General features: G+C 42.6%; 1 protein-coding gene across 1 annotated transcript in view; it reads right to left on the reverse strand.

The window, feature by feature from the left end:
• Positions 1–4,938: 4,938 nt before the first annotated feature.
• The window catches only part of LOC139382488 (diphosphoinositol polyphosphate phosphohydrolase 3-beta-like), a 30,729-nt gene continuing 8,349 nt past the window's right edge, over positions 4,939–27,318 (reverse strand). The window contains exons 2-5 of the mRNA XM_071126568.1: positions 26,135–26,245; positions 16,841–16,885; positions 16,245–16,332; positions 4,939–5,620 (exon numbers count right to left, since the gene is read on the reverse strand). Of these exons, the coding sequence (XP_070982669.1) occupies positions 5,406–5,620; positions 16,245–16,332; positions 16,841–16,885; positions 26,135–26,245 (459 nt within the window). The 3' untranslated portion in view covers positions 4,939–5,405. The remainder of the gene's footprint in view (positions 5,621–16,244; positions 16,333–16,840; positions 16,886–26,134; positions 26,246–27,318) is intronic.

The following is a 27,318-nucleotide window of genomic DNA, read 5'->3' on the forward strand; positions in this document are numbered from 1 at the left end:
TTTTGTGGGAAGCTTGTGGAAGGCCACCCTTTTGACCCAAGTTAAACAATTTAAAGGCAATGCTACCAAATACTAATTGAGTGTATGTAGCAAGGTGGCCTCTGACCCACTGGGAATGTGATGAAAGAAATAAAAGCTGAAATAAATCATTCTCTCTACTATTATTCTGACATTTCACATTCTTAAAATAAAGTGGTGATCCTAACTGAACTAAGACAGGGAATTTTTACTTGGATTAAATGTCAGGAATTGTGAAAAACTGAGTTTAAATGTATTTGGCTAAGGTGTATGTAAACTTCCGACTTCAACTGTATGAAACATAAAATCGATAACTTGCTAGCAACAGAAAGCATTCATATACCGGCTATCTCTGAAACTCACTTAGATAATTCCTTTGATGATACAGTGCTAGCAATATATGGTTATAACATCTACAGAAAAGACAGGAATGTCAATGGAGGAGGTATTGCTGTTTATAATCAGAGTCATATTCCTGTAAGGCTTAGAGAGAAGCTCATGTCAAATGCTGCTGAAGTACTATGGCTACAAGTTCCCCTGACTCACCTAAAGCTTATTTTTTTGGGAAGTTGCTATATTCAGTATATGGATAATATGTGTGAAATGCTTGATAATGTATGTGATATCAACAGAGAGGTATATTTTCTGGTTGACCTAAATGTTGGCTTTCATCAAGCCACTCAAGAAAAAGCTTCAACTTGCAACCTGGTTCAGATTGTCAGTCAACCAGGATTTAGGAAAATGTGATGCCATACAACGTGACCCGAAAGATTTTAATTTAGGCCTAATAGGCAATTTCAGAAATTTATCGGACCCATATGCATTAGGGCGTCCGTCCACAGTGGTCAGAATGATAGAAATCGCATTTAGATTATGGTAATTAATCTTAACAGAACATGCAACTCCTATTACTGAAGCAGCTAATAAAACGTCACTCTCAAACATTTGCCATAACGCAATTCGAGGGAAAACACCATTCTAAACAGTGCACCTGATGAGAGAGGTTCCATATGTGACAGAGATGAAAATCTCCATTAAAAACTTAGAAAGAGGCCTCCCGGGTGGCGCAGTGGTTAAGGGCGCTGTACTGCAGCGCCAGCTGTGACATCAGAGTCCACGCATAATTGGCCTAGCGTCGTCCGGGTTAGGGAGGGCTTGGTCGGTAGGGATGTCCTTGTCTCATCGCGCACCAGCAACTCCTGTGGCAGTCCGGGCGCAGTGCGCGCTAACCAAGGTTGCCAGGTGCACGGTGTAGCCTCCGACACATTGGTACGGCTGGCTTCCGGGTTGGATGCGCGCTGTGTTAAGAAGCAGTGCGGCTGGTTGGGTTGTGTATCGGAGGACGCATGACTTTCAACCTTCGTCTCTCCCGAGCCCGTATGGGAGTTGTAGCGATGAGACAAGATAGTAGCTACTACAACAATTGGATACCACGAAATTGGGGAGTAAGAGGTTAATTTCCTGACACCACACTCCAAGGGCCCTCACCTCCTCCCTGTATGCCGTCTCGTCGTTGTTGGTAATTCTCTGGAAGGCAACTCGTGCCCTAATTTCACTGTAGTGTCGTCTGCAAACTTGATGATTGAGTTGGAGGCGTGCATGGCCACGCAGTCATGGACGATGCTCTGAGGACGCGGCTAGGGATGCTGTCTGGGCAGGACAGCCTTGCATGGGTTAACACATTTAAATGCTTTACTCACATTGGCCACGGAGAAGGAGAGCCCACAGGCTTTGGTAGCGGGCCGTGTCAGTGGCACTGTATTGTCCTCAAAGCAAGCAAAGGAGTTGTTTAATTTGTCTGGGAGCAAGACAAGTTTTATTTTTGTAATCCGTGATTGACTGAAGACCCTGCCACACATGTCTCGTGTTTGAGCCATTGAATTGCGACTCTACTTTGTCTCTATACTGACGCTTTGCTTGTTTGATTGCCTTACGGAAGGAATAGCTGCACTGTTTGTATTCGGTCATGTTTCCAGTCGCCTTGTCATGATTAAAAGCGGTGGTTCGCGCTTTCAGTGCAAGATTTCGAGCATATTACTCGCCAATGTCCAATTTCTAGATAACAAGGTGTACGAAATTAGGGCACGAGTTGCCTTCCAGAGAAACATCAGATATTGTAACATTCTCTGTTTCACGGAAACATGGCTCACTCGGGATATGTTGTCAGAGGCGGTACAGCCACCCAGTTTCTTCATGCATCGCGCTGACAGAAACAAACATCTCTCTGGTAAGAAGAAGGGTGGGGGTGTATGATTATGATTAACGGCTCATGGTGTAATCACAACAACATACAGAAACTCAAGTTCTCCCCCCCCCCAAGCAGATACCTCATCGGCCCTGAAAGAACTTCACTAGACTCTATGTAAACTGGAAACCATACATCCTGAGGCTGCATTTATTGTAGCTGGGGATTTTAACAAAGCTAACCTGAGAACAAGACTTCCTAAATTCTATCAGCATGTCGAATGCGCGACACGAGCTGGTAGCATTCTCGATCATTGCTCCTCTAACTTCTGTGATGCTGACAAAGCCCTCCCCCGCCCTGCCTTCGGCAAATCTGACCATGACTCCATTTTGTTGCTCCCAGCCTATAGACAGAAACTAAAACAGGAAAGACCATGCTCAGGTCCATCCAATGCTGGTCTGACCAATTGGATTCCATGTTCCGGATAGCCTCAGACAATAACATTGATGTATATGCTGACTCGGTGAGTGAGTTTATTAGCAAGTGCATCGGAGATGTCGTACCGACTGTGACTAAAACCTTTCCTAACCAGAAATCGTGGATCGATGGTAGCATCCACGCAATTATGGGGTTGTCTTGCCTAGCTATCTAGAGATGAATGCACAAGCTAGGGGTCGCTCTGGATGGGAGCATCTGCCAAATGACTAAATTGTAATGTAAATATAGTGCTATGTATATTTACTTTGTTTTCAAAAAGTAATCAAAACCCTTTGACTTCTTTCCCCCCAAAACAAAAACGTGTTACAGCCTGAATTCAAAATGGATTAAATTGATACTTTTTTCACCCATCTACACACAATACCCCATAATGGCAAAGTGAAAAAATGTTTTCAGAAATATTTGCAAATATATTGAAAATTAAATACAGAAATACCTCATTGACAAGTACTCACTTCCAGGAGTCAATACTTTGTTGAAGTATCTTTGGCAGTGATTATGGCTGTTAGTCTTTCTGGGTAAGTCTCTGGATTGTGCAACATTTGCCCATAATTGTCAAAATTCTTCAAGCTCTGTCAAATTGGTTGATGATCATTGCTAAACAATCATTTTCATGTCTTGCCATCGATTTTAAAGTAGCCTCAAGTCAAAACTGTAACTAGGCCACTGTCTTCTTGGTATAAGCAACTCTAGTGTAGATTTGGCCTTGTGTTTTAGGTCATTGTCCCTGTCCCACTGAAAGGTGAATTAATCTCCCAGTGTCTGGTGGAAAGAAGACTGAACCAGGTTTTCCTGTAGGATTTTGCCTGTGCTTAGCTCCATTACGTTTATTTTTTATCCTGAACAACTCCCCAGTCCTAAATGATTACAAGCATACCATAATAAGATGCTGCCCCCACTTTGCTTGAAAATATGGAGTGGTACTCAGTGATGTATTTTACTGGATTTGCCCCAAACATAACACTTTGTATTCAGGACTAATTTGATCACTTTGCCACATTTCTTTGCAGTACTACTTTAGTGCCTTGTTGCGTGTTTTGGAATATTTTTATTCTGTAGAGGCTTAAAGTCATCATTGGCCTCATGATGAAATCCTTCCTCTCTGGCAACTGAGTTAGGAAGGGTGCCTGTAACTTTGTAGGGACTGAGTGCATTGATACACAATCAAAAGGGTAATTAATAACTTCACCATGCTCAAAGGGCTATTCAATGTCTGTTTTTTCTACCCATCTAACAATAGGTGACCTTATTTATGAGGCATTGGAAAACCTCTCTGGTCTTTGGGGTTGAATCTGTGTTTGAAATTCACTGCTTTTTATTTTTCCTTTATTTAACTAGGCAAGTCAGTTAAGAACAAATTCTTATTTTCAATGACGGCCTAGGAACAGTGGGTTAACTGCCTTGTACAGGGGCAGAACGACAGATTTTTACGTTGTCAGCTCGGGAATTTGATCTAACAACCTTTCAATTAATAGTCCAACGCTCTAACCACTAAGCTACCTGCCGCCCCAGGTAGCCTAGGTACCTTACAGATAATTGTATGCGTGGGGTACAGAGATGAGGTAGTCATTCAAAAATCATGTTAAACACTATTATTGCACACAGAGTCCATGCAACCTATGTGACTCAAGCTAATTTTTACTTCTGAACTTATTTGGCTTGCCATAACAAAGGGGTTGAATACTTATTAACTAAAGACAATTCAGCTTCCACTTTGATATTATGTGGTATTGTGTGTAGGCCAGTGACAAAAACCTTTATTGTATTCTTTTTAAATTCAGGGTGTAACAAAGAAAGTGTAAAAAGTCAGAGGGTGTGAATACTTTCTGCAAGTATTGTGTATATATTATGCATTTTATTTGAGTTGTTTCCTGTTTGGACCCCAGGAAGAGCAGCCACTGCCTCAACAGCAGCTAAGTGGGGGTCCTAATAAATACTAAATAGTTATGTTCTGGCACCCTGACAAAGGTTTCCTATCTTTGCCCTAAACTAAGCTGCATTTGGGGTTTTGACATAAAGGAAATAAGCCTCTCCAGAGGTAACACTACCCTCTATTGGCCTATCATAGCTACTTCAAGCAGAAAGCAGTTCACCAAAGTGCTGCACTCTGACCATAGACTGTAGTCTTTGACCTTATATAATCAAAATGTTAGATGAACTTGTAAGAATAACTTGAAACAAAGGACCTTTTCACAGAGGTTGACGTCATTCTAATGATAGAATGCTGATGACTAATGGATCTCATTAACAGAGAATAGCTTTAAGATCCAGTTTTTATTAATAATATATATCCTTATTTGGCTGATGACAGTTGATAAAAACAATATACAAAGAAAAATATTGAATATCCATTTGACACATTTTCACACTCTTCATGCCCCTTAATAAAATAATGAATTCCTTTTAACTTAGAAAGTTCATAGCGTACAAATTAAGAATCAACACAGAAAGGAATCCATGCAAAATGTCTATTCTGGGTACTTCCACTCTAGAGTCCTCCTGGGTCCTCCTTGGCTTGGTCCCAGATCAGTTTGTGCTCTTGCCATACTCCATTACTGTCATTGTCAAGCCAAACATGACAAGTCCACAAGGAGTTAGCAGGACAGCAGAAACCGACTGGCACCTAGGCTAGGTCCTCTTATTATGCTGGTTCCTCTGATGGCGGCTATCCTATCTGTCCTATCTGTTGACCGAGGGAGGTCCTCTATCTGTCCCCTGTGGTGGAGTTGACGTAGTCAGGGGCATTGTCGTCCGTCATGGGGAACACCCAGGTGTTGCCATTGGTGGGACCGCAACAGGTGGAGCTGCATGTGGGATTACAAGTGGCTGTGAGTCGGCGCAGGTACTCTGCGTGGACAGGCTTGTGGCTTTGCAGCACCCGGATAGCCTCGTCGATATTGAACCACTTCCGTTTCCTACCTGAAAGAGGTACAGCAGAGAGAAAAGGTCAGAGGGCTGTATTAACCTCTTAAACTGCCGCCCCCTAGTGGCACTTTCTAAACGACACATTATTGTATACTACCCTCAAAGTACATGTCAGTATAAAAAACAACCTACAAATACATGCTTAGTGCTCTGTGTGTGTGTGTGTGTGTGTGGTGGTGGTGGTGGTGGTATTTAAATGGTATTTTACCCATAAAGATACAGCCATTTTAAAAGCGCCGGGCTTGTGCAACATGCCATGCTTTAATTTTCCGTGAATGATTATCAGTGCCTTCAGAAAGTAATCACACCCCTAAACTTTAAACACATTTTGTTGTGTGTTAGAAAGTGGGATTAAAATGTATGTCATTTTCTGTCAACAATCTACACAAAATGTGACATTTTATTTATGGAAAATAAAATACTAATATATCTTGTTTAGATAAGTATGCAAACCCGAGTCAATACATGATCGAATCACATTGGGCAGTGATTACAGCTGAGAGTCTTCCTTGGTAAGTCTAAGAGTTTTGCACATCTGGATTTGACAATATTTGCCAAATTTTCTTTTAAAGAAATTCAAGTTCTGTCAAGTTGGTTGTTGATCATTGCTAGACAGTCATTTTCAAGTCTTGCCATAGTTTATCCAGCCCATTTAAGCCAAAACTGTAACTTGGCCACTCAGGAACACTCATGGTAGTCTTGGTAAGCAACTTCAGTGTATATTTGGCCTAGAGTTTTAGGTTATTGTTCTGCTGAAAAGTGAATTTGTCTCCCAGTGTCTGTTGGGAAGCAGATTTAACCAAGTTTTCCTCTAGGATTTTGCCTGTACTTAGCTCTTTTCTGTTTATTTTCTTCCTAAAAAAACTCCCTAGTCCTTGAAGATGACAAGCATACCCATAACATCATGCTGCCACCACCATGCTTGAAAATATGAAGAGTGGTACTCAGTGATGTGTTGTATTGGATTTGCACAGTGAGCAAATGTTAACAAATCACATTTTTACTCCCGAGCTTAGACTTGCCATAACAAAAGATTTGAATACTTTTTGACTCAATACATTTCAGCTTATAATTTCTTCATTTGTAAACATTTCTAAAAACACAATTCCACATTGTGTTTAGATCAGTGACGCAACATCTCAATTGAATCACTTTTATATTCAGGCTTTAGCACAACAAAATGTGGATAGTCAAGGGTTGTGAATACTTTCTGAAGGCATATGAGGAGAAAGCTCAAGTCTCTATCTATTGATGTAAATATATCCCCTGTCTGATTCCCAGTTCATCCACTAGATAGCAATAGGAGATCACATGACATCTCTTGGCCACCAGTTGCGTCTGGTTTGGGTCGTGAGTCACTGTGCCAAAATGGCTGAACGGATTTCTTGGGGGGGTACTGAGGTACTTACAAGCCCACAAATGTAGAGCCTGGCCAGGCACAGTCATGGGACTTGTAAAAGGCAAGAGAGGACAGAGGGAGGGAGGGGGAGACAGTGCGGGTAGTGACGAAGACTGGAAAACAACTGTGCACAGCAAACATGCATGCACCTTGTGAACAGGCCTGAATTCTATTTATATGGGTGAAGGGAACGAAAGATCAGCACTTTTTTTCAGACCGGCTATAAATAGTTCACGTTTTGAGTTACAGGGTCCCTTGTCAAACGTTATATTTTAAACACCTGCTACCACATCCTAAACCAATTATGGTGATAATTTCTGGGACCTAGTCCACGTCTTAACATGTAGAAAGTGTCTAGTTAGCTAAGACAGTTCGGTGTTTTCTACCGTACAATATTTACTTGACTAATTTGCACAGATACCACATATTTTAGTTACAGAACATGGAAAATGTCTTCATGTAAATATTAAACAAACAAATGTACAAGTAACTCATTCAAAACAGAATTTGGCCAGTTTCATCTCATAATTTGATACTTAGTTTGCATAAAGAAAAGTGTGGATCAAAACACAAGTGGACATTGAATTCTGTTTTTCCAAACCATTCTTCAAATACAAGCATTTTATTTAGACATCCAGCAATATGCTGACATTACTGAAGATCAACAGGTGTTTGACATAGAGGTGATGATGGTGTGAAAACAACTGACAGCATTTTTTCAGTCAATATATCCAGTAGGTCAGAGTTCAGGTGGCTAGGGACGTATTACTGTATACATGGACGTGTCCCTCGGTCAGTATCTCAAATGACAACAGAGACCATCTGTCAGTCTGTCTGCTTGTTCCTCTCTCAGTTTTTACAAGCTGTCTCCTGCCAACTAAACTGGGGTCAGCCTCTATACGAGTCATTTTAACCTCTTAAATGTAATGGCACAATTTAGATTTCCGCCTAAATAGACATACCCAAAAGTAACTGCTATTCATGTGTAATTACATGATTCTGACATGCCAAAACTTGGTAGATTTGGAAAAACAACGTCTGGGAGATTATGAGGAAATAATCAGAAGATAGGAGTTACATAGTTCAGAATATACAAGATCAAGCACACACAACATTTTATTTTGAAAGTAATCTTTTATTGACAAGCTATACGTGGATTACTGATGCCCAGAGCTGGAAACACTCTCAGATGGCTTCTAAAACATGTGAACAAGATCAGAAAAAAGGGATTGATAGACCTAACAAGTAGAAATAGGCAGACGTTTTAGTAAGTGGTCAGGTGTGGTCGCGGGATGTTTTCAAGTGTCTCTAAACCTCTCCAAAGTGGCATATGTCTGTAAATTAGATAATTCCAGTGCTATTACATATTTGCAATCCCTAAATGCAATTAGTTCAGTATAAAAATAACATTTCTACCATATTAACCTCACTCAAACATTGTGGTGGTGTTATGTGGTATCCAGGGTACATTCAAGTGTCCTTTGAACCTCTCCAAAGTGGTAATTGCAGTTTTTGCACACTGGATGTGCCTAAAAGTTATTGTTCACTATAAAAACTAAGTTTCTACAACACCAACCTCTCTCAAACATTGTGGTGGTGTCGGGGGACATACAGTGGATATCCAAGTGTTTTTTCAACTTCTCCAAAGTGCCAGAATGTTTAGCCTAGGCATATCCATTGTATTAATCCCATGTACAAATTAACTGTTAACAAAAACAATATAGAAGCAACAGATATACATAAAAAAAATATAAAATTTCTTATCAAACACAAACTTGGTTACAAGTGTCCTTCACTTCACAATATTTACAAATGGCATTCGTGTTCATTTTAAATCCCAGGTGTAGATGATTAGATTTCGCTTTCACCGTAGCTTGTGCATGTAGTGATAGTCTTTGAAGCAGTCCCTCTCTGCCTGGAAACAAAAAGCGAACTGGCATTTCCCCCTTTTCCCCCCCTGTGTTTTGTGCAATGCTTGCAGTTCTTCCTTTTTGTTTTTTTGGCATGTGTGTTGGATAGTGGTGGGGGGTCTTGTGATGATTGTGAGGTTGCTTTGGGCCCCCAATTCAACCATTTCCAACACCAGCTGCTCTCAGAAGGCCAACTGGGAGACGGGTTTGACCTTTTGCTTTGGCCATCTGATGGTGGAGAATGAAAGCATTTACTCTAGCAATGTCCACAAAGTGGTAAATAAAAGTCTTATACCACTTCCTGGTCTTGTGGAGAACCTGGTAGTAGTTTATCAGAACATCAGATAGGTTGACACCCCCATGCTGGCATTATAGTCCTTCACAGAAACAGGAATGGAGACACCCCCCCCCCTTTTTCATTCTCCTTGTGACATTGTTGTTATTGAATGCCTTATGTTGTGTGGTGAGCATGGTTGTTTCCTTAATGTCTTTCCATTTCACAAAAAGCTGCTTGTTTGTCCTGATCCAACGTATGGTTCCCCTCTCCGCTGTCTTTGTCATGTTGTTTACCTTGGTCTTAGGGAAACTGATTCTGTTGGGACGAATGGTGCCAAAAGCACCTATTTTCTTCTTGAAGAGGTCTATGAAAAGTGGATGTAGAACCATCAGACGAGGTGAAGGACATCGCAGTGAAGACCTTGACTGGCGGGGGCGCTTGATGTGGAGGGGTGGCTCTCAAACGTCATCAAAATCCTCTGCGGTAAATAAAATAAAGGGATATATTGTTGTATGACACAGAATTACAGTTGACTAAATTTACAAAAGGACATTAGTGTAAAGTAAAAACACCAGGCCTAAACTTTATCTGTACAGTGACTCACATAGAAGGTGTGAAGTACACACACAATGCAAACAGTAAGACTTTGGAGGCAAAGGCAGAGGTGAGAACCACAAATAAACAATGACCATAAATGTAGTAGCCTCTCCAAAGTTACAAGGATGAAACTTAGAACAGCAAACAGTGAACCAATATGAAACATATTGGTATACAATAACTACTTTGGAATTATATAACATATACATTACTTGTTACATAGGCCTATGTAAAACTGAATCCAAAGGAATTATATAACATATACATTACTTGTTACATAGGCCTATGTAAAACTAAATCCAAAGGAATTATATAACATATACATTACTTGTTACATAGGCCTATGTAAAACTAAATCCAAAGGAATTATATAACATATACATTACTTGTTACATAGTCCTATGTAAAACTAAATCCAAAGCATAAAAAGCAGACAACTTACATATAGTAAATGTTCTATATAAAGTCAAGAAAATAATTTACTTACAGATAGATCTAAAAGTGGATCCAATCCTTCTAGAAAGCAATATTTGTCGGCCGAGTCTAAATCCTCATTCCTCATCTGTCACACCCTGACCATAGTTTGCTTTGTATGTTTCTATGTTTTGGTTGGTCAGGGTGTGAGCTGGGTGGGCATTCTATGTTACATCTCTTTCACATACAGAAAACCGTGACAGAATCACCCACCACAACAGGACCAAGCGGCGTGGTAACGGGCAACAGCAACAGCGGCGCAAAGAGGAATGGACATGGGACGATGTATTGGACGGCAAGGGTTGCTACACCTGGGAGGAGATCCTGGCGGGAAAGGATCGCCTTCCATGGGAACAGGTGGAGGCAGCTAGGAGAGCAGAGGCAGCCGGAGAGAGGAGCCGGCGATATGAGGGAACACGGCTGGCAAGGAAGCCCGAGAGGCAGCCCCAAAAATGTATTGGGGGGGGGGGCACACAGGAGGTGTGGCGAAGCCAGGTAGGAGACCTGCGCCAACTTCCTGTGCTTACCGGGGGGCTGGAGAGACCGGGCAGGCACCGTGTTATGCTGTGAAGCGCACAGTGTCCCCAGTGCGGGTGCACAGCCCGGTGCGGTACATTCCAGCTCCGCGTATCGGCCTGGCTAGAGTGGGCATTGAGCCAAGTGCCATGAAGCCGGCTCTACGCATCTGGTCTCCAGTGCGTCTCCTTGGGCCGGCTTACATGGCACCAGCCTTGCGTACGGTGTCCCCGGTTCGCCTGCATAGCCCAGTGCGGGCTATTCCACCTCGCCGCACTGGCAGGGCGACCGGGACCATTCAACCGGGTAAGGTTGGGCAGGCTCGGTGCTCAAGAGCTCCAGTGCGCCTGCACGGCCCGGTCTATCCGCCACCACCTCCACGCACCAGCCCTCCGGTGGCAGCCCCCCGCACCAGGCTGTCTCTCCGGCGCATCCTTACAGGTGCTCCCGCCTGAGCCACCCGTCTGCCCAGCGCCGCCAGTGCCGCCCGTCTGCCCAGCGCCGCCCGTCTGCCCAGCGCCGCCAGTGCCGCCCGTCTGCCCAGCGCCGCCAGTGCCGCCCGTCTGCAAGGAGCCGCCAGTGCCGCCCGTCAGCCAGGGGCCGCCAGTGCCGCCAGTCAGCCAGGGGCCGCCAGTGCCGCCAGTCAGCCAGGGGCCGCCAGTGCCGCCCGTCTGCAAGGAGCCGCCAGTGCCGCCCGTCAGCCAGGGGCCGCCAGTGCCGCCAGTCAGCCAGGGGCCGCCAGTGCCGCCAGTCAGCCAGGGGCCGCCAGTGCCGCCAGTCAGCCAGGGGCCGCCAGTGCCGCCCGTCTGCCCAGCGCCGCCAGTGCCGCCCGTCTGCCCAGCGCCGCCAGTGCCACCCGTCTGCCCAGCGCCGCCAGTCTGCTCAGCGCCGCCAGTGCCGCCCGTCTGCCCAGCGCCGCCAGTGCCGCCCGTCTGCCCAGCGTCGCCAGTGCCGCCCATCTGCAAGGAGCCGCCAGTGCCGCCCGTCAGCCAGGGGCCGCCAGTGCCGCCAGTCAGCCAGGGGCCGCCAGTGCCGCCAGTCAGCCAGGGGCCGCCAGTGCCGCCAGTCAGCCAGGGGCCGCCAGTGCCGCCAGTCAGCCAGGGGCCGCCAGTGCCGCCAGTCAGCGAGGGGCCACCAGAGCCCCTCAGCCCAGAGGCGCCAGAGCTCCGCCCCTCTGTCCCGAGCTTCGGCCCCTCTGTCCCGAGCTTCGGCCCCTCTGTCCCGAGTTGCCGCCCCTCTGTCCCGAGCTGCCGCCCCTCTGTCCCGAGCTGCCGACCCTCTGTCCCGAGCTGCCGCCCCTCTGTCCCGAGCTGCCGCCCCTCTGTCCCGAGCTGCCGCCCCTCTGTCCCGATGTCTAGTTTGTCTAGTTCTATGTTTGGCCTGATATGGTTCTCAATCAGAGGCAGGTGTTCGTCATTGTCTCTGATTGGGAACCATATTTAGGTAGCCTGTTTGGTGTTGGGTTTTGTGGGTGATTGTCCTTAGTGTCCTTATGTCCTTTTTCTGTCGTGTGTATGTGCACCAGTATTAGGCTGTTTCGGTTTTCGTTACGTTTATTGTTTTGTAGTTTTTGCATTGGATTCGTGTTGCTTCAGTTTCATTAAACATGGATCGCAATAGCCACGCCGCATTTTGGTCTGACTCTCTTTCACATACAGAAAACCGTGACATCATTGTTCCTTATACTTTGCTTGAAAAAATGTAGAAATAAACAAATACCCTACCATCTATTCTAACAAAATATAATAAAATAAAAAATACCACCCCTACTCCACTATTTTTATATACTTAGTCATACCTCAGGCCAACAACCTGAAAGGATGTGACACCACCACTCAACACACCCTGTAACTCTTCTGATGTCAAGTCTTGCACACCCAAATATCTCTCTACAGCTGCCATCTCAACCTCAATTTTCTGTGACTTACGTTCCATCCCTGCAGTACAGTTGTTTAACCATTGCTATAAAGGCCAAAAATGAAATCTTACTGAAACATGTATCACTTGTTGGCCGATCCCCCTGTACTGGTACAGATCTACTACACGCACCACTCCTCTCAGTAACACTCCCCCTTGACCCATCTTCCTCTACTTTCTTCACTGTCTCAGCATATGACAACTTCTGCATTACTCTAACCCTGGAAACCTCAACCTGCCTCTTTCTCACAGGACATTTCTGATCCCCAGCTCCATGGGCACCCCTACAGTTAACACATACCACTACTTTCCCCAATGCTACACATTCCTTTTTCTCATGCCCTTCTGCACACTTTTCACACCTAGGAACCTCCCTCCTACACACTGCTACCACCTAGGAACCTCCCTCCTACACACTGCTACCACCTAGGAACCTCCCTCCTACACACTGCTACCACCTAGGAACCTCCCTCCTACACACTGCTACCACCTAGGAACCTCCCTCCTACACACTGCTACCACCTAGGAACCTCCCTCCTACACCACTGCTGCCACCTAGGAACCTCCCTCCTACACCACTGCTGCCACCTAGGAACCTCCCTCCTACACACTGCTGCCACCTAGGAACCTCCCTCCTACACACTGCTGCCACCTAGGAACCTCCCTCCTACACACTGCTACCACCTAGGAACCTCCCTCCTACACACTGCTACCACATGCCCATAAGCTTGACACCTGTAACATCTTAATGTATTCGGCACAAAAGTTTGTACACAGACTCAACATTAAAACAAAAAGTACCAGACAATGACTCTTCTGTTTCACCATTCACGCTACCCTGTCTGCGTCGCACCAAACAACAAGCATCACAAACACCGGGAATCTTCCCCTTCAGTTGGTCAACTTTTACTGCTACCCCAGAAATCACTTATTTCAATGGCACCCTTTTCTTGAGAGCAAAACAATTCACGTCTTGCCCCCATTCATTTAACGCAGAGTGCCTGTTCCCTCTGACCAGCAGAAACACAAACAATTATCACAAGACCACTTCTGGTTACCCTCACCGATTCCACAGCACCCAACTCGGTTTTCACCCACCCTGAAACCACAAATGGATCAGCCAAAAGGCAAGAGTCCACTTGTTCCAAAAAACTTCACTCCTACTGTCACAGACTTATCTTTATCCTGACTCTCGGTGCAAGCATAAGGCTCAGAGAACTTCACGACACCTACCACCTCCGATACTTCGACCTCATTCACTTCCATTTCTCCTCCTGTCTTCAGCTCACTCTGCTTACACTTTCTAGCATTCTTCTCTAACAAACCATCTCAGCTTTTTTCCATCATTTTTAACAGACTCAATCGCAACCTCTTCCTCCCCCTCTCTTAGACCTCCTCTGCCTCTCTTATCCCCTCCATTCCTCTTCCGTATTTCAAGTATATGTCTCCTTGTGATAATACTGCACTTCTCCTGCCATTCATCTTGTTCTTGCCTTCTCAAGGGATGCCATTAACCGGCTGTTACAATCTCCATACAATCAGCACGAACACCTCGGGATCTTGAAATGAGGTAATCTGCTCAGCCTGCCCTTATACATTCATATGCCCATATATGGTAATACATCACACCAAAGATTTTAAGGCACATATAAATAGCCAAGATACTCAGATTTCCGTAGACACCCTGCTTTTGCAGATAGGGCTACCGTTCTCATACCAGACTGAATTGAATAAAAACATCTAATAGGGTCCCTAAATATGGGGACTTTACATTTAAGAGGTTCATTTTAACTCCTTTCAATGCTGAGATTTACAATTTAGACTTTTGATTGATTGGAACATCAGTCAATAGTACAGTCAGTAGATACAAAATCACTGATAATTGTTTTTAATACATTAAAAGATAACCAAGACACATACATAATTTGGTATGTACAGTAGCCATTTTAGGAACATGGCTCATCTGCTCCACTTTGATGTTCCACAGATCCACCCAGGAGAGAACAGTGATGTACATGTGACCGATGCAAAAAGCTCATAAAATAAATGTATCAAATTCATGATTCAGGAGCTTGAAATGAAAAAGAATAGTGATGACACTGTGAAATTCTTGCTCCCAAGAAGTCTGGTCTATGATGGACGACCGGCCTTGCGATGGTCAACTGAGACACTGATCTTTGACAAACAGACATCCTGACCTGTATATTGACTTAGAACAACAGTCAGATTCACCGCCTGAAGGCACTGTACAGTCGTAATATAAAAGTGTTACATTTCTTTCCCCTATTAATAACATTGGACAAATTACATAAATGCATTATAATTTTACTTATCTAAAGAATTCATTTTTTGATACAACATGAGTACTATGCATGAACCCCCCAAAGAGCCACTTGAACTTACAAACTCCAAGCAGTATTTGTGCTTTTGTCTTTTCATGATACAAATTCTGTTCAAAGGGAATCTTACATGAACCTGACTTTGATACACTCTCTATGAATGGAATTAGAAAATATCATTGATGATTTTCGTTAAGTACCCAGGAGTCAAACCAACAGTCCTCAAACCTCATTTCACGGCCCTGACTGCTTAGGAGATCAAAACCTTTTTGTTTTATGAGGCACAAATGTGTTTGTGTGTTCCAATGTTTTGATGTCAACATCACAGACTCGGAGAGTGAAAGGAGCCCGGGGTGTGAGAGAGACGTAGTTGCGTAGGTGTAGTAAGAAACGCTTGTTTGTCTAAATTTCTCAGAAGTTCCCAGTTTCCCACCAATTGTGTCAGAGAGGAAATGCTTAGACAAAAGACGTGCATAAAGGTCTAAAGAGATGTGGGAAAATAGTGTTCCCTAACCAGATGTCTTCATGTACAGTAGAAGTTCCCTAACCAGATGTCTTTATGTACAGTAGAAGTTCCCTAACCAGATGTCTTCATGTATAGTAGAAGTTCCCTAACCAGATGTCTTTATGTACAGTAGAAGTTCCCTAACCAGATGTCTTTATGTACAGTAGAAGTTCCCTAACCAGATGTCTTCATGTACAGTAGAAGTTCCCTAACCATATGTCTTCATGTACAGTAGAAGTTCCCTAACCAGATGTCTTCATGTACAGTAGAAGTTCCCTAACCAGATGTCTTCATGTACAGTAGAAGTTCCCTAACCAGATGTCTTTATGTACAGTAGAAGTTCCCTAACCAGATGTCTTTATGTACAGTAGAAGTTCCCTAACCAGATGTCTTCATGTACAGTAGAAGTTCCCTAACCAGATGTCTTCATGTACAGTAGAAGTTCCCTAACCAGATGTCTTTATGTACAGTAGAAGTTCCCTAACCAGATGTCTTCATGTACAGTAGAAGTTCCCTAACCAGATGTCTTCATGTACAGTAGAAGTTCCCTAACCAGATGTCTTCATGTACAGTAGAAGTTCCCTAACCAGATGTCTTCATGTACAGTAGAAGTTCCCTAACCAGATGTCTTCATGTACAGTAGAAGTTCCTAACCAGATGTCTTCATGTACAGTGGAAGCCTACCGATGTTGACAGAATCCTCCCAGTCCTCCAAGGTCTCTGTCACAGTCAGGACATAGACGTATGTCCTGTGTTTCCTGTCCTGGTTGTGCTACAGGGACAGACAAACAGACAGACAGCTTCATATCATAATAAACCCTTCATACAGTGTTTCTGTATTGCATGCAGGGCTTAAACATTTTGTGGTGTGTTGTGTGGTATTTTCAGCTGGGACCCCATTTTTTGAGGTCCCAGCTGAAACCGACCCCACCCCAGTAAATGTTAATTTACATCAACAAATAACCTTGCATTAATTTCATTTGTCTTTCTTATCAAAAGTAACCAATAAATACATTTACTCAATAAAATACATTTACTAAATCTGTACTCTTAATTGTTTGTTCCCTAAATATAATTTTTGATGTGGCAACCCCACTGCAGTTCCCACGTGGGGTCACGACCATGACTTTGAATATCACTGGTCTGAGGTATGAGGAAGTAGGGCTTAATAATAATGTTGTAATGAGAGAAATGTTTTGACATGTGTTGCATGATATGTAATATACAGTGCTATGCTACAGTGTGCTATGACATGATGATTGACAGTTTGTGAGGCTTACCTCAAAAACCCCCAGTAGCCTGCCAAGTTTCCCCTTTACACCAGCCTGGACAGTGACACAGACAGATTAGAACAAAGGACAGTCAAGCTACTGTATAAACACCAGTATAAAATCCATACATTCCCACATCCTACATTACAAGACAGAATCACTTTTAAAAGTTGTTGCAGCCAATATCATGTAGAGTTTTACTCTTCTGTTAAATCAACATCAGCAAGACAATTATTTTCAGAAAACAGAATCAAATTCTACTAAATGTAAATGTAGCAGATGGAGATCTGTGAAACTGATTCCTCAGCCTGAAGTGTCCCCACATGCGCTGCTTGATAGCTAGCTAGTACGACTTGGTAAGACACTTCAGGAGGGAAGTCACGTGTGTTTGCGAGGCAGAGGTCCTGAGTTCGAACCTTGGTATGAGCTGAATCAGGGGGAAGTGGTACTCGCTAAGCAAGGGGCGTGACATGTTTTACATAAAACAAATAGCCTACATACAGCCTCCATGTATTGTGGTATTCACAAGCAAGGAATGTGCTCTTAAAGAACGTGCTTGTTTGGTAAGGCAGATATGTTTAACCTCAAACAATGCAACAGGTTTGACAGTACCCTACCCTCACCTGCTGCAAAAGCCAGATGGGAACATCGACTGACTGTGGGATATTTTCATGCCGAGACAGAATTCCAGCAGACTAGCCAAATGGGAATACCATGTCTCTGCTCCCATAAAACTTAGTCTCAGCATTGCCCATGATGAGGACTGCATGTACAGTGCATTCGGGATAGTGTTCAGACCTCTTGACTTTTTCCACATTTTGTTATGTTACAGCCTTATTCTAAAATTAATTAAATCGTTTTTTCTCCTCATCAATCTACACACAATACCCCATAATGACAAAGCAAAAACAGGTTTTTAGAAATGTTTGCAAATGTATTAAAAATAAAAACTGAAATATTACATTTACATAACTATTCAGACCCTTTACTCAGTACTTTGTTGAAGCACCTCTGGCAGCGATTACAGCCTCGAGTAATGGTAGACCTGTTTTTGGAGAATTTATCCCCTTCTTCTCCGCAGATCCTCTCAAGCTCTGTCAGGTTGGATGGGGAGCATCGCTGCACTGCTATTTTCAGGTCTCTCCAGATATGTTAGAACGGGTTCAAGTCCGGGCTCTGGCTGGGTTGTCTTGGCTGTGTGCTTAGGGTCATTGTCCTGTTGGAAGGTGGACCTTCACCCCAGTCTGAGGTCCTGAGCGCGCTCTGTATTTTGCTTCATTTATCTTTCCCTCGCTCCTGACTAGTCTCCCAGTCCCTGCCCCTGAAAAACATCCCCACAGCATGATGCTGCCACCACATTGGGATGGTGCCAGGTTTCCTCCAGACATGACGCTTGGCATTCAGGCCAAAGAGTTCAATCTTGGTTTCATCAGACCAGAGAATCTTGTTTCTCATGGTCTGAGAGTCCTTTCAGGTGCCTTTTGGCAAACTCCAAGTGGGCTGTCATGTGCCTTTTACTGAGGAATGGCTTCCGTCTGGCCACTCTACCATAAAGACCTGATTGGCGGAGTGCTGCAGAGAAGGTTGTCCTTCTGGAAGGTTCTCCCATCTCCACAGAGGAACTCTGGAGCTCCGTCAGAGTGACCATTGGGTTCTTTGTCACCTCCCTGACCAAGGCCCTTCTCCCCCGATTGCTGAGTTTGGCCGTGCGGCCAGCTCTAGGAAGAGTCTTAGTGGTTCCAAACTTCTTCAGTTTAAGAATGATGGAGGCCACTGTGTTCTTGGGTCCTTCAATGCTGCAGATATTTTTTGGTACCCTTCCCCAGATCCTTGCCTCAACACAATCCTGTCTCAGAGCTCTACGGACTATTCCTTTGACCTCATGGCTTGGTTGATGATCTGACATGCACGGTCAACTGTGGGACCATATGTAGACAGGTGTGTGCCTTTCCAAATCATGTACAATCAATTGAATTTACCACAGATGGACTGCAATAAAGTTGTAGAAACACCTCAAAGATGATCAATGGAAACAGGATGCACCTGAGCTCAATTTCGAGTCTCATAGCAAAGGGTCTGAATACTTCAATAAATATGTGTTTTTTTTAAATATAAATTTGCAAACATTTCTGAAAACCTGTTTTCTCTTTGTCATTATGGAGCATTGTGTGTAGATTGATGAGGAAAATGTTTTATTTTATCCATTTTAGAATAAGGCTTAAAGTAACAAAATGTGGAAAAGGTCAAAAGGTCTGAATACTTTCCGAATGCTCTGTATACCCACTGATTGGGATTTGGCCCATCTCAAGAGAAGATCCCCAGGAGGACCTATGCCATCCTAGCATGCCTCATCGACTGAAGTGCTCAGCAGTTTAGTCAGCAATATAAAAACAAGGCCAAGAACTCCTGCTAATGATCATAGCTATAATGTTAGCCTGGTTCCAGATCAGTTTGTGCTGTCTTATCAAATACACTTCTGTCATTGTCATTTGTCACGCCAAACAATGACACGCCAGGGATGTAATTGGCAAGACAACACAAACAGATTGGTGACCAGGCTAATTATAAGCCTAATGTTGATTGTCAAACCATTTGTGGTAAAAAGCAGGCAACATGAAATGGCTGCTGGGAAGCCGTGGAGCCATTTCACAACTCATCATACTGTTCATGTGGATATCATACTGTCCGATCCCAAACTCTTTCACTCGGGGCCTCCCTTCCATTATTGGGAAATAAAATCAATGGGCAAAAAAAACGAACTAAAAAACATTAGCTGACATGGGTTAGATGATCTAGACATTTCTGACAAGTTAGAAATAATTATCTGAGGTCTGCAATGACAAGAGGAAAACTGATGATGCACTACCCAATTTGTGCATTCACCTATTACAACTTCCAAGACTAGGTTGAAAGCCTGAATGACTTCCCCCTCCCCTTCCCCACAGTTTGAGAAGCACTGCACTAGGATATAAAGGTTTGTGATATATGCATGAGAAAAAATATTAAAAGATTATTGTACCCGGCCGCTGACTGTATTGGGAGAGACTGTTAACACCTTGCAACATTCCAGGACTGGAGCCCATGGCTCTGTTCACATGATCCTGGGAGAGAGACGTAATTCAGGTTTAAGTTCCTGCATCTCTCCTAGGTCTGCCTGGCTGGGGCCAGGTTACCAGGACCACATGGTCATATGACAAACACAAGCCCCTACCAACACACTTCAGCTCTATGATGGGATAATCCCAATATGGTTTGTTTTTTTTTTTTGGGGGGGGGGGGGGGCTCAACAGGGGGAAAAGTCTTATATTTGAATTTATTGTATATATTTAGCCACCGCGTGGATATACATTATAAAACTGATTTATGTGATAAAATTGAAATAATCTGACACTCATGCACATACAGTGCCTTGCGAAAGTATTCGGCCCCCTTGAACTTTGCGACCTTTTGACACATTTCAGGCTTCAAACATAAAGATATAAAACTGTATTTTTTGTGAAGAATCAACAACAAGTGGGACACAATCATGAAGTGGAACGACATTTATTGGATATTTCAAACTTTTTTAACAAATCAAAAACTGAAAAATTGGGCGTGCAAAATTATTCAGCCCCCTTAAGTTAATACTTTGTAGCGCCACCTTTTGCTGCGATTACAGCTGTAAGTCGCTTGGGGTATGTCTCTATCAGTTTTGCACATCGAGAGACTGAAATGTTTTCCCATTCCTCCTTGCAAAACAGCTCGAGCTCAGTGAGGTTGGATGGAGAGCATTTGTGAACAGCAGTTTTCAGTTCTTTCCACAGATTCTCGATTGGATTCAGGTCTGGACTTTGACTTGGCCATTCTAACACCTGGATATGTTTATTTTTTAACCATTCCATTGTAGATTTTGCTTTATGTTTTGGATCATTGTCTTGTTGGAAGACAAATCTCCGTCCCAGTCTCAGGTCTTTTGCAGACTCCATCAGGTTTTCATCCAGAATGGTCCTGTATTTGGCTCCATCCATCTTCCCATCAATTTTAACCATCTTCCCTGTCCCTGCTGAAGAAAAGCAGGCCCAAACCATGATGCTGCCACCACCATGTTTGACAGTGGGGATTGTGTGTTCAGGGTGATGAGCTGTGTTGCTTTTACGCCAAACATAACGTTTTGCATTGTTGCCAAAAAGTTCAATTTTGGTTTCATCTGACCAGAGCACCTTCTTCCACATGTTTGGTGTGTCTCCCAGGTGGCTTGTGGCAAACTTTAAACAACACTTTTTATGGATATCTTTAAGAAATGGCTTTCTTCTTGCCACTCTTCCATAAAGGCCAGATTTGTGCAATATACGACTGATTGTTGTCCTATGGTCTCCCACCTCAGCTGTAGATCTCTGCAGTTCATCCAGAGTGATCATGGGCCTCTTGGCTGCATCTCTGATCAGTCTTCTCCTTGTATGAGCTGAAAGTTTAGAGGGACGGCCAGGTCTTGGTAGATTTGCAGTGGTCTGATACTCCTTCCATTTCAATATTATCGCTTGCACAGTGCTCCCTGGGATGTTTAAAGCTTGGGAAATCTTTTTGTATCCAAATCCGGCTTTAAACTTCTTCACAACAGTATCTCGGACCTGCCTGGTGTGTTCCTTGTTCTTCATGATGCTCTCTGCGCTTTTAACGGACCTCTGAGACTATCACAGTGCAGGTGCATTTATACGGAGACTTGATTACACACAGGTGGATTGTATTTATCATCATTAGTCATTTAGGTCAACATTGGATCATTCAGAGATCCTCACTGAACTTCTGGAGAGAGTTTGCTGCACTGAAAGTAAAGGGGCTGAATAATTTTGCACGCCCAATTTTTCAGTTTTTGATTTGTTAAAAAAGTTTGAAATATCCAATAAATGTCGTTCCACTTCATGATTGTGTCCCACTTGTTGTTGATTCTTCACAAAGAAATACAGTTTTATATCTTTATGTTTGAAGCCTGAAATGTGGCAAAAGGTCGCAAAGTTCAAGGGGGCCGAATACTTTCGCAAGGCACTGTATTAAACCTCAATTAAACTTCCATTACGTGGTTCTTTGGAGGGGATGTGTTGAACTTGACAGAAGGGTATTACAGTGGGAGGACCATTTGAGTTATGAGCTCCTAACAGCCTGTGTTGGGGAGCGACTCATTTAACCCTATTCAGGGAGGAGGAAGACGTGGGTAACTGGACACTGCCTCTAAATGTCACCGCTCAATTCCTCACAGCTGTCAACACGACTCCCTGTGGCAGAACACGGCAGAACATCCACTCCAGTCCAAACTAAAAGGGAACAGGTTGTCACTTCTTTCATTAAACCAGGGATCATCAACTAGATTCAGCCAAGGGACAATTGTTTCTTGAGTGGATTGTCGGGGAGTCGGAACATAATAAACAAATATTTGTAGACTGCAAATTGATTGCAGATATAATTTGTGATTAAAAACATAATAATTTCAAACCTTGCTTACATTTGTATACAATCATGTGTCCCGATTATGCATGAAAATACTTGGGAACAGTTACAAAACTTTTTTACAGTCTTTTATGTCCACATTTTTATGAAGATTTATATATCCTCTTTTTCAGCGAGCCCCACAGATATGGATACTTTTTTGTCTGGTATATAATTACCTAGATTATCAGATAGCCAGGTAGAGGACCTGGACTGTACTATAACATAAGAGGAGGTTAGAGACACCATCTCACTGTATCTATGAAAGCAGGGAAACCACCTGGTCTGAATGGAATTTTTGTAGAATACTATAAAAAGTATATTGACATTCTTGTACCTGTATTTACAGTAGTTTACCAAGAGGCATTTAAAAATGGCTCCCTTCCAGACACCTTTAATGAGGCTTTGATATCACTGATTCCTAAGAAGGATAGAGATACTACAGAACCAGGGAATTTTAGAGCTATCAGCCTCCTTAATGTGGATTGCAAGATTCTTACTAAGACCCTTGCGATACGCTTAGAGAATTCACTACCTAATATTATACATAGTGACCAAGTAGGATTTATTAAGAACAGGACCTGAACTGATAATATGAGGAAGCTCTTACATCTCATGTGGTTAAACCGCTCAAATATAGTTCCTACCACTGCTGTCTCTTTAGATGCTGAGAAGGTATTTGATAGGGTAGAGTGGGCTTTTCTCTTTTCTCTCCCTGGTTTTGGACCTGACTTTTGTAAATGTATAGGAGTCCTCTATTCCAATCCTAAAGCAACAGTATTTACGAATGGAATTATGTCTCCTTTTTTTCTGTCTTTCTAGAGGCACAAGGCAGGAGAGGCACTCACTCTAATTACTTAAAAATCATACAATATATGATTTTCTGGATTTTTGTTTTAGATTCCGTCTCTCACAGTTGAACTGTACCTATGATAAAAATCACAGACCACTACATGCCTTGTAAGTAGGAAAACCTGCAAAATCGGCAGTGTATCACATACTTGTTCTCCCCACTGTACACACAGTACCAGTCAAAAAACACACTTACTCATATAAGGGTTTTTCTTATTTGTAATATTTTCTACATTGTAAAATAATAGTGGAGACATCGAAACTATGAAATAACGCATACGGAATCATGTAGTAACCAAAAAATGTGTCAAACAAATCAAAATATAGTTTATATTTGAGATTCTTCAAAGTAGCCAACCTTTGCCTTGATGACAGCTTTGCACACTCTTGGCATTCTCTCAACCAGCTTCATGAGGAATGCTTTTCCAACAGTCTTGAAGGAGTTCCAACATATGCTGAGCACTTGTTGGCTGCTTTTCCGTCACTCTGCGGTCCAACTCATCCCAAACCACCTCAATTGGGTTGAGGTCGGGTGATTGTGGAGGCCAGGTCATCTGATGCAGCACTTCATCACTCTCCTTTTTAATCAAATAACCCTTACACAGCCTGGAGGTGCTTTTGGTCATTGTCATTTCGAAATTCAAATGATAGTACCACTAAGCCCAAACCAGATGGGATGGCATATTGCTGCAGAATGCAGGTTAAGTGTGCCTTGAATTCTAAATAAATCACTGACAGTGTCAACAGCAAAGCACCCCCACACAGTCACACCTTCTCATATACGCTTCACGGTGGGAACTACAAATGCAGCGATCATCCATTCACCTACTTCTCGTCTCACAAAGACATGGTGGTTGGACTTTTTTATTTTTTATTTGGAGTCATCAGACCAAATGACAGATTTCCACCGGTCTAATGTCCATTGCTCGTGTTTCTTGGCTCAAGCAAGTCTCTTCTTATTATTGGTGTCCTTTAGTAGTGGTTTCTTTGCAGCAATTCGAGGCCTGATTCACACTGTCCCCTCTAAACAGTTGATGTTGAGATGTGTCTGTTACTTGAACTCTATGAAGCATTTATTTGGGCTGCAATCTGAGGCTGGTAACTCTAATGAAATTATCCTCTGCAGCAGAGGTAACTCTGGGTCTTCCTTTTCAGTTTCATCATAGAGCTTGAAGGTTTTTGCGACTGCACTTGAAAAAACTGTCAAAGTTCTTGAAATGCTCTGGATTGACTGACCTTCACGTCTTAAAGTAATGATAGACTGTCATTGCGCTTTGCATATTTGAGCTGTTCTTGCCATAATATGGACTTGGTCTTTCACCAAATAGAGCTATCTTCTGTATATCACCCCTACCTTGTCACAACACAACTGATTGGCTCAAATGCATTAACCTTTTGTGTGTAGGGGGCAGTATTTTCATTTTGGCTAAAAACCGTACCCATTTGAAACTGCCTATTTCTCAGCCCCAGAAACTAGAATATGCATATAATTGTCAGATTTAATAGAAAACACTCTAAAGTTTCCAAAACTACAAAAATATTGTCTGTGAGTATAACATAACTGATATTGCAGGCGAAAGCCTGAGGAAAATCCAATCAGGAAGTGCCTCTTATTTTGAAACGTTTCTGTTCCTATGCATGCCTATCCTCCATTTAAAGGGATATCAACCAGATTCCTTTTTCTATGGCTTCCCTAAGGTCTCAACAGTCTTCGAACATAGTTTCAGGATTTTATTTTGAAAAATGAGCGTGAAGGATCACATTGCTTAAGTTGATAGGTGGGGGCTCTCAGAGCGAGTTTTGCGCAACTGAGTAAAGCGGCCATTGTTTCTCCCGCTGTTATTGAAAAAGCTACACACTCGGTTGATATATTATCGAATATACATTTTAAAAACAACTTGAGGATTGATTATAAAAAACGTTTGACATGTTTTTGTGGACATTATGGATATTATTTGGAATATACGTCTGTGTTGTCGTGACCGCTCTTTCCTGTGGATTTCTGAACATAACGCGACAAACAAACGCCGGTATTTTGGGTATAAAAATAATCTTTATGGAACAAAAGGAACATTTGTTGTTGTAATTGGGAGTCTCGTGAGTGAAAAAATCCTAAGATCCTCAAAGGTAAACCATTTTTTTTGATTGCTTTTCTGATTTTCGTGACCTAGCTACTTAATGCTTAGTGTACATAATGTTATGCTATCGATAAACTTACACAAACGCTTGGATTGCTTTCGCTGTAAAGCATAATTTCAAAATCTGAAACGACAGGTGGATTAACAAAAGGCTAAGCTGTGTTTTGCAATATTGCACTTGTGATTTCATGAATATGAATATTTTTTAGTAATATTATTTGACTGGCGCTATGCTATTCAGCGGTTGCTGATGACAATTATCCCGGTACCGGGATGGGTAGCGTCAAGAAGTTTTGGAGGAAAGAAATTCCACAAATGAACTTTTAACAACAAGGCACACCTGTTAATTGAAATGTACAACCTCATGAAGCTGGTTGAGAGAATGCCAAGAGTGTGCAAAGCTGTAATTAAGGCAAAGGGTGGCTTCTTTGAAGAATCTGAAATATATTTTGATTTGGTTAATGTTTTTTTGGTTACTACATGATTCCATATGTGTTATTTCTTAGTTTTGATGTCTTCACTAATATTATTGTAAAGAATAAAGAAAAACCCTTGAATGTGGAGACGTGTGCAAACTTTTGATTGGTATTTAATAGTATTTAATTTAAAAAATTGCTGAGAAAACTTGGAGGGGTAAATAAGAACAGTCGCCAGCTGTGGAACCCTGCACTAAACCATTAACTAAACTGGATGTCTGTGCAGTTTACATCATGCTCAATCTAGAACATTTTGAAACTATATCTCCACTTCAAATCTATAAGTGTTACTAATTTATCAAGAAAACTGTCTCTCTAACTTGGTGCATTACAGATAGATGATTAGGATAATAACATTTCTATGGGGGGGTTCTCACCTCTTCGTACACCTCTCTGACTGCTGCTCCACACGGCTCCTCCTCAGGCTCCATCCCTCCTCCTGGTACAATCCACTGGTCCGGGTGCCGACTGCTGCTCACCAGCAACACCTGGAATGGGTCAAAATAAACCAATGATACTCAAATAGTGGTTTGTGGGAAGAATCCGGCTCGCAAGCCTCTAGTTTCTTGTCCAGGCAGATACTTAACTACACAACCTCTCAGTTCAACAAAATATGCATGAATTGAGGCATACATTTGATGTGGGGGAGTTTAAAACATATTCAGCAGGATATTCAATTGAGGAGTACAGTGAAATGTGGATAGAAAATGCTTCTTTATTATCCTATATTAACCTACACATTGATCAGCAGTACAGCCTTCATCTGGGTATCGGCCCATTGACATAAAGTATATTGTACGTCTGACACCAGCAGCCGCACCTGCCAGGGTGAGGTGGGTCTGTGACAGGAAAAGCTGCCATTGGAAGAACCCCCAGCTCAGCTCTGTGCCAATCACATGGTCACCCAGGCCAGGTTTATAAACATGGGGCAATTCCACAGTAACGGAATTATTACTCCGATTTTTCACTTTAAAATGTATGCAAAACAAAAACCATTGATATCAAAGTTTAACAAACCAACTCTATTCACTAGGTCTACTTTGAATACATTTACTGGAATATGTGCAGATACAAAGTTTGGTAAGAGATTTTTATGCGACCACATTTTCAAAAACTCTTAAATATCTGCTCCGAATTAGGATAAAAAAATGTCTGCAGAAATAATAGGGTGTCAGCTATGATGACAACTTGAGTTTGAAAAATATATATTTGAGTTATTGAACAACAGTAAATTAAGTGGATTTACACCCCATAACATAATTACATCATGGGTCCCTGATCTGTACTACACAGAAATGACGAATTATGGATATGAATGTCCTTCTCTTCAGATGTATTGTGAATAGGTACACCAAGGTAGAAAAAATAAATATTATCCTTTGCATATGGGTATTATTCTACACAATGGCTATTATTCTAATGAGCTCGGCCCCCAAAGTAGACAAAATTCGGAACCAATCATAGATGTCTATGTTTCACAAGTTTGGACATTACAGTACAGCACAGTAGAGTACAACATAGTAACTATTTTACTGTACTGAACAATACTCTACTCTTCTTT

This window comes from Oncorhynchus clarkii, chromosome 2 (genome assembly GCF_045791955.1).
Source record: "Oncorhynchus clarkii lewisi isolate Uvic-CL-2024 chromosome 2, UVic_Ocla_1.0, whole genome shotgun sequence".
In the NCBI taxonomy this organism is placed as follows: Eukaryota; Metazoa; Chordata; class Actinopteri; order Salmoniformes; family Salmonidae; genus Oncorhynchus; species Oncorhynchus clarkii.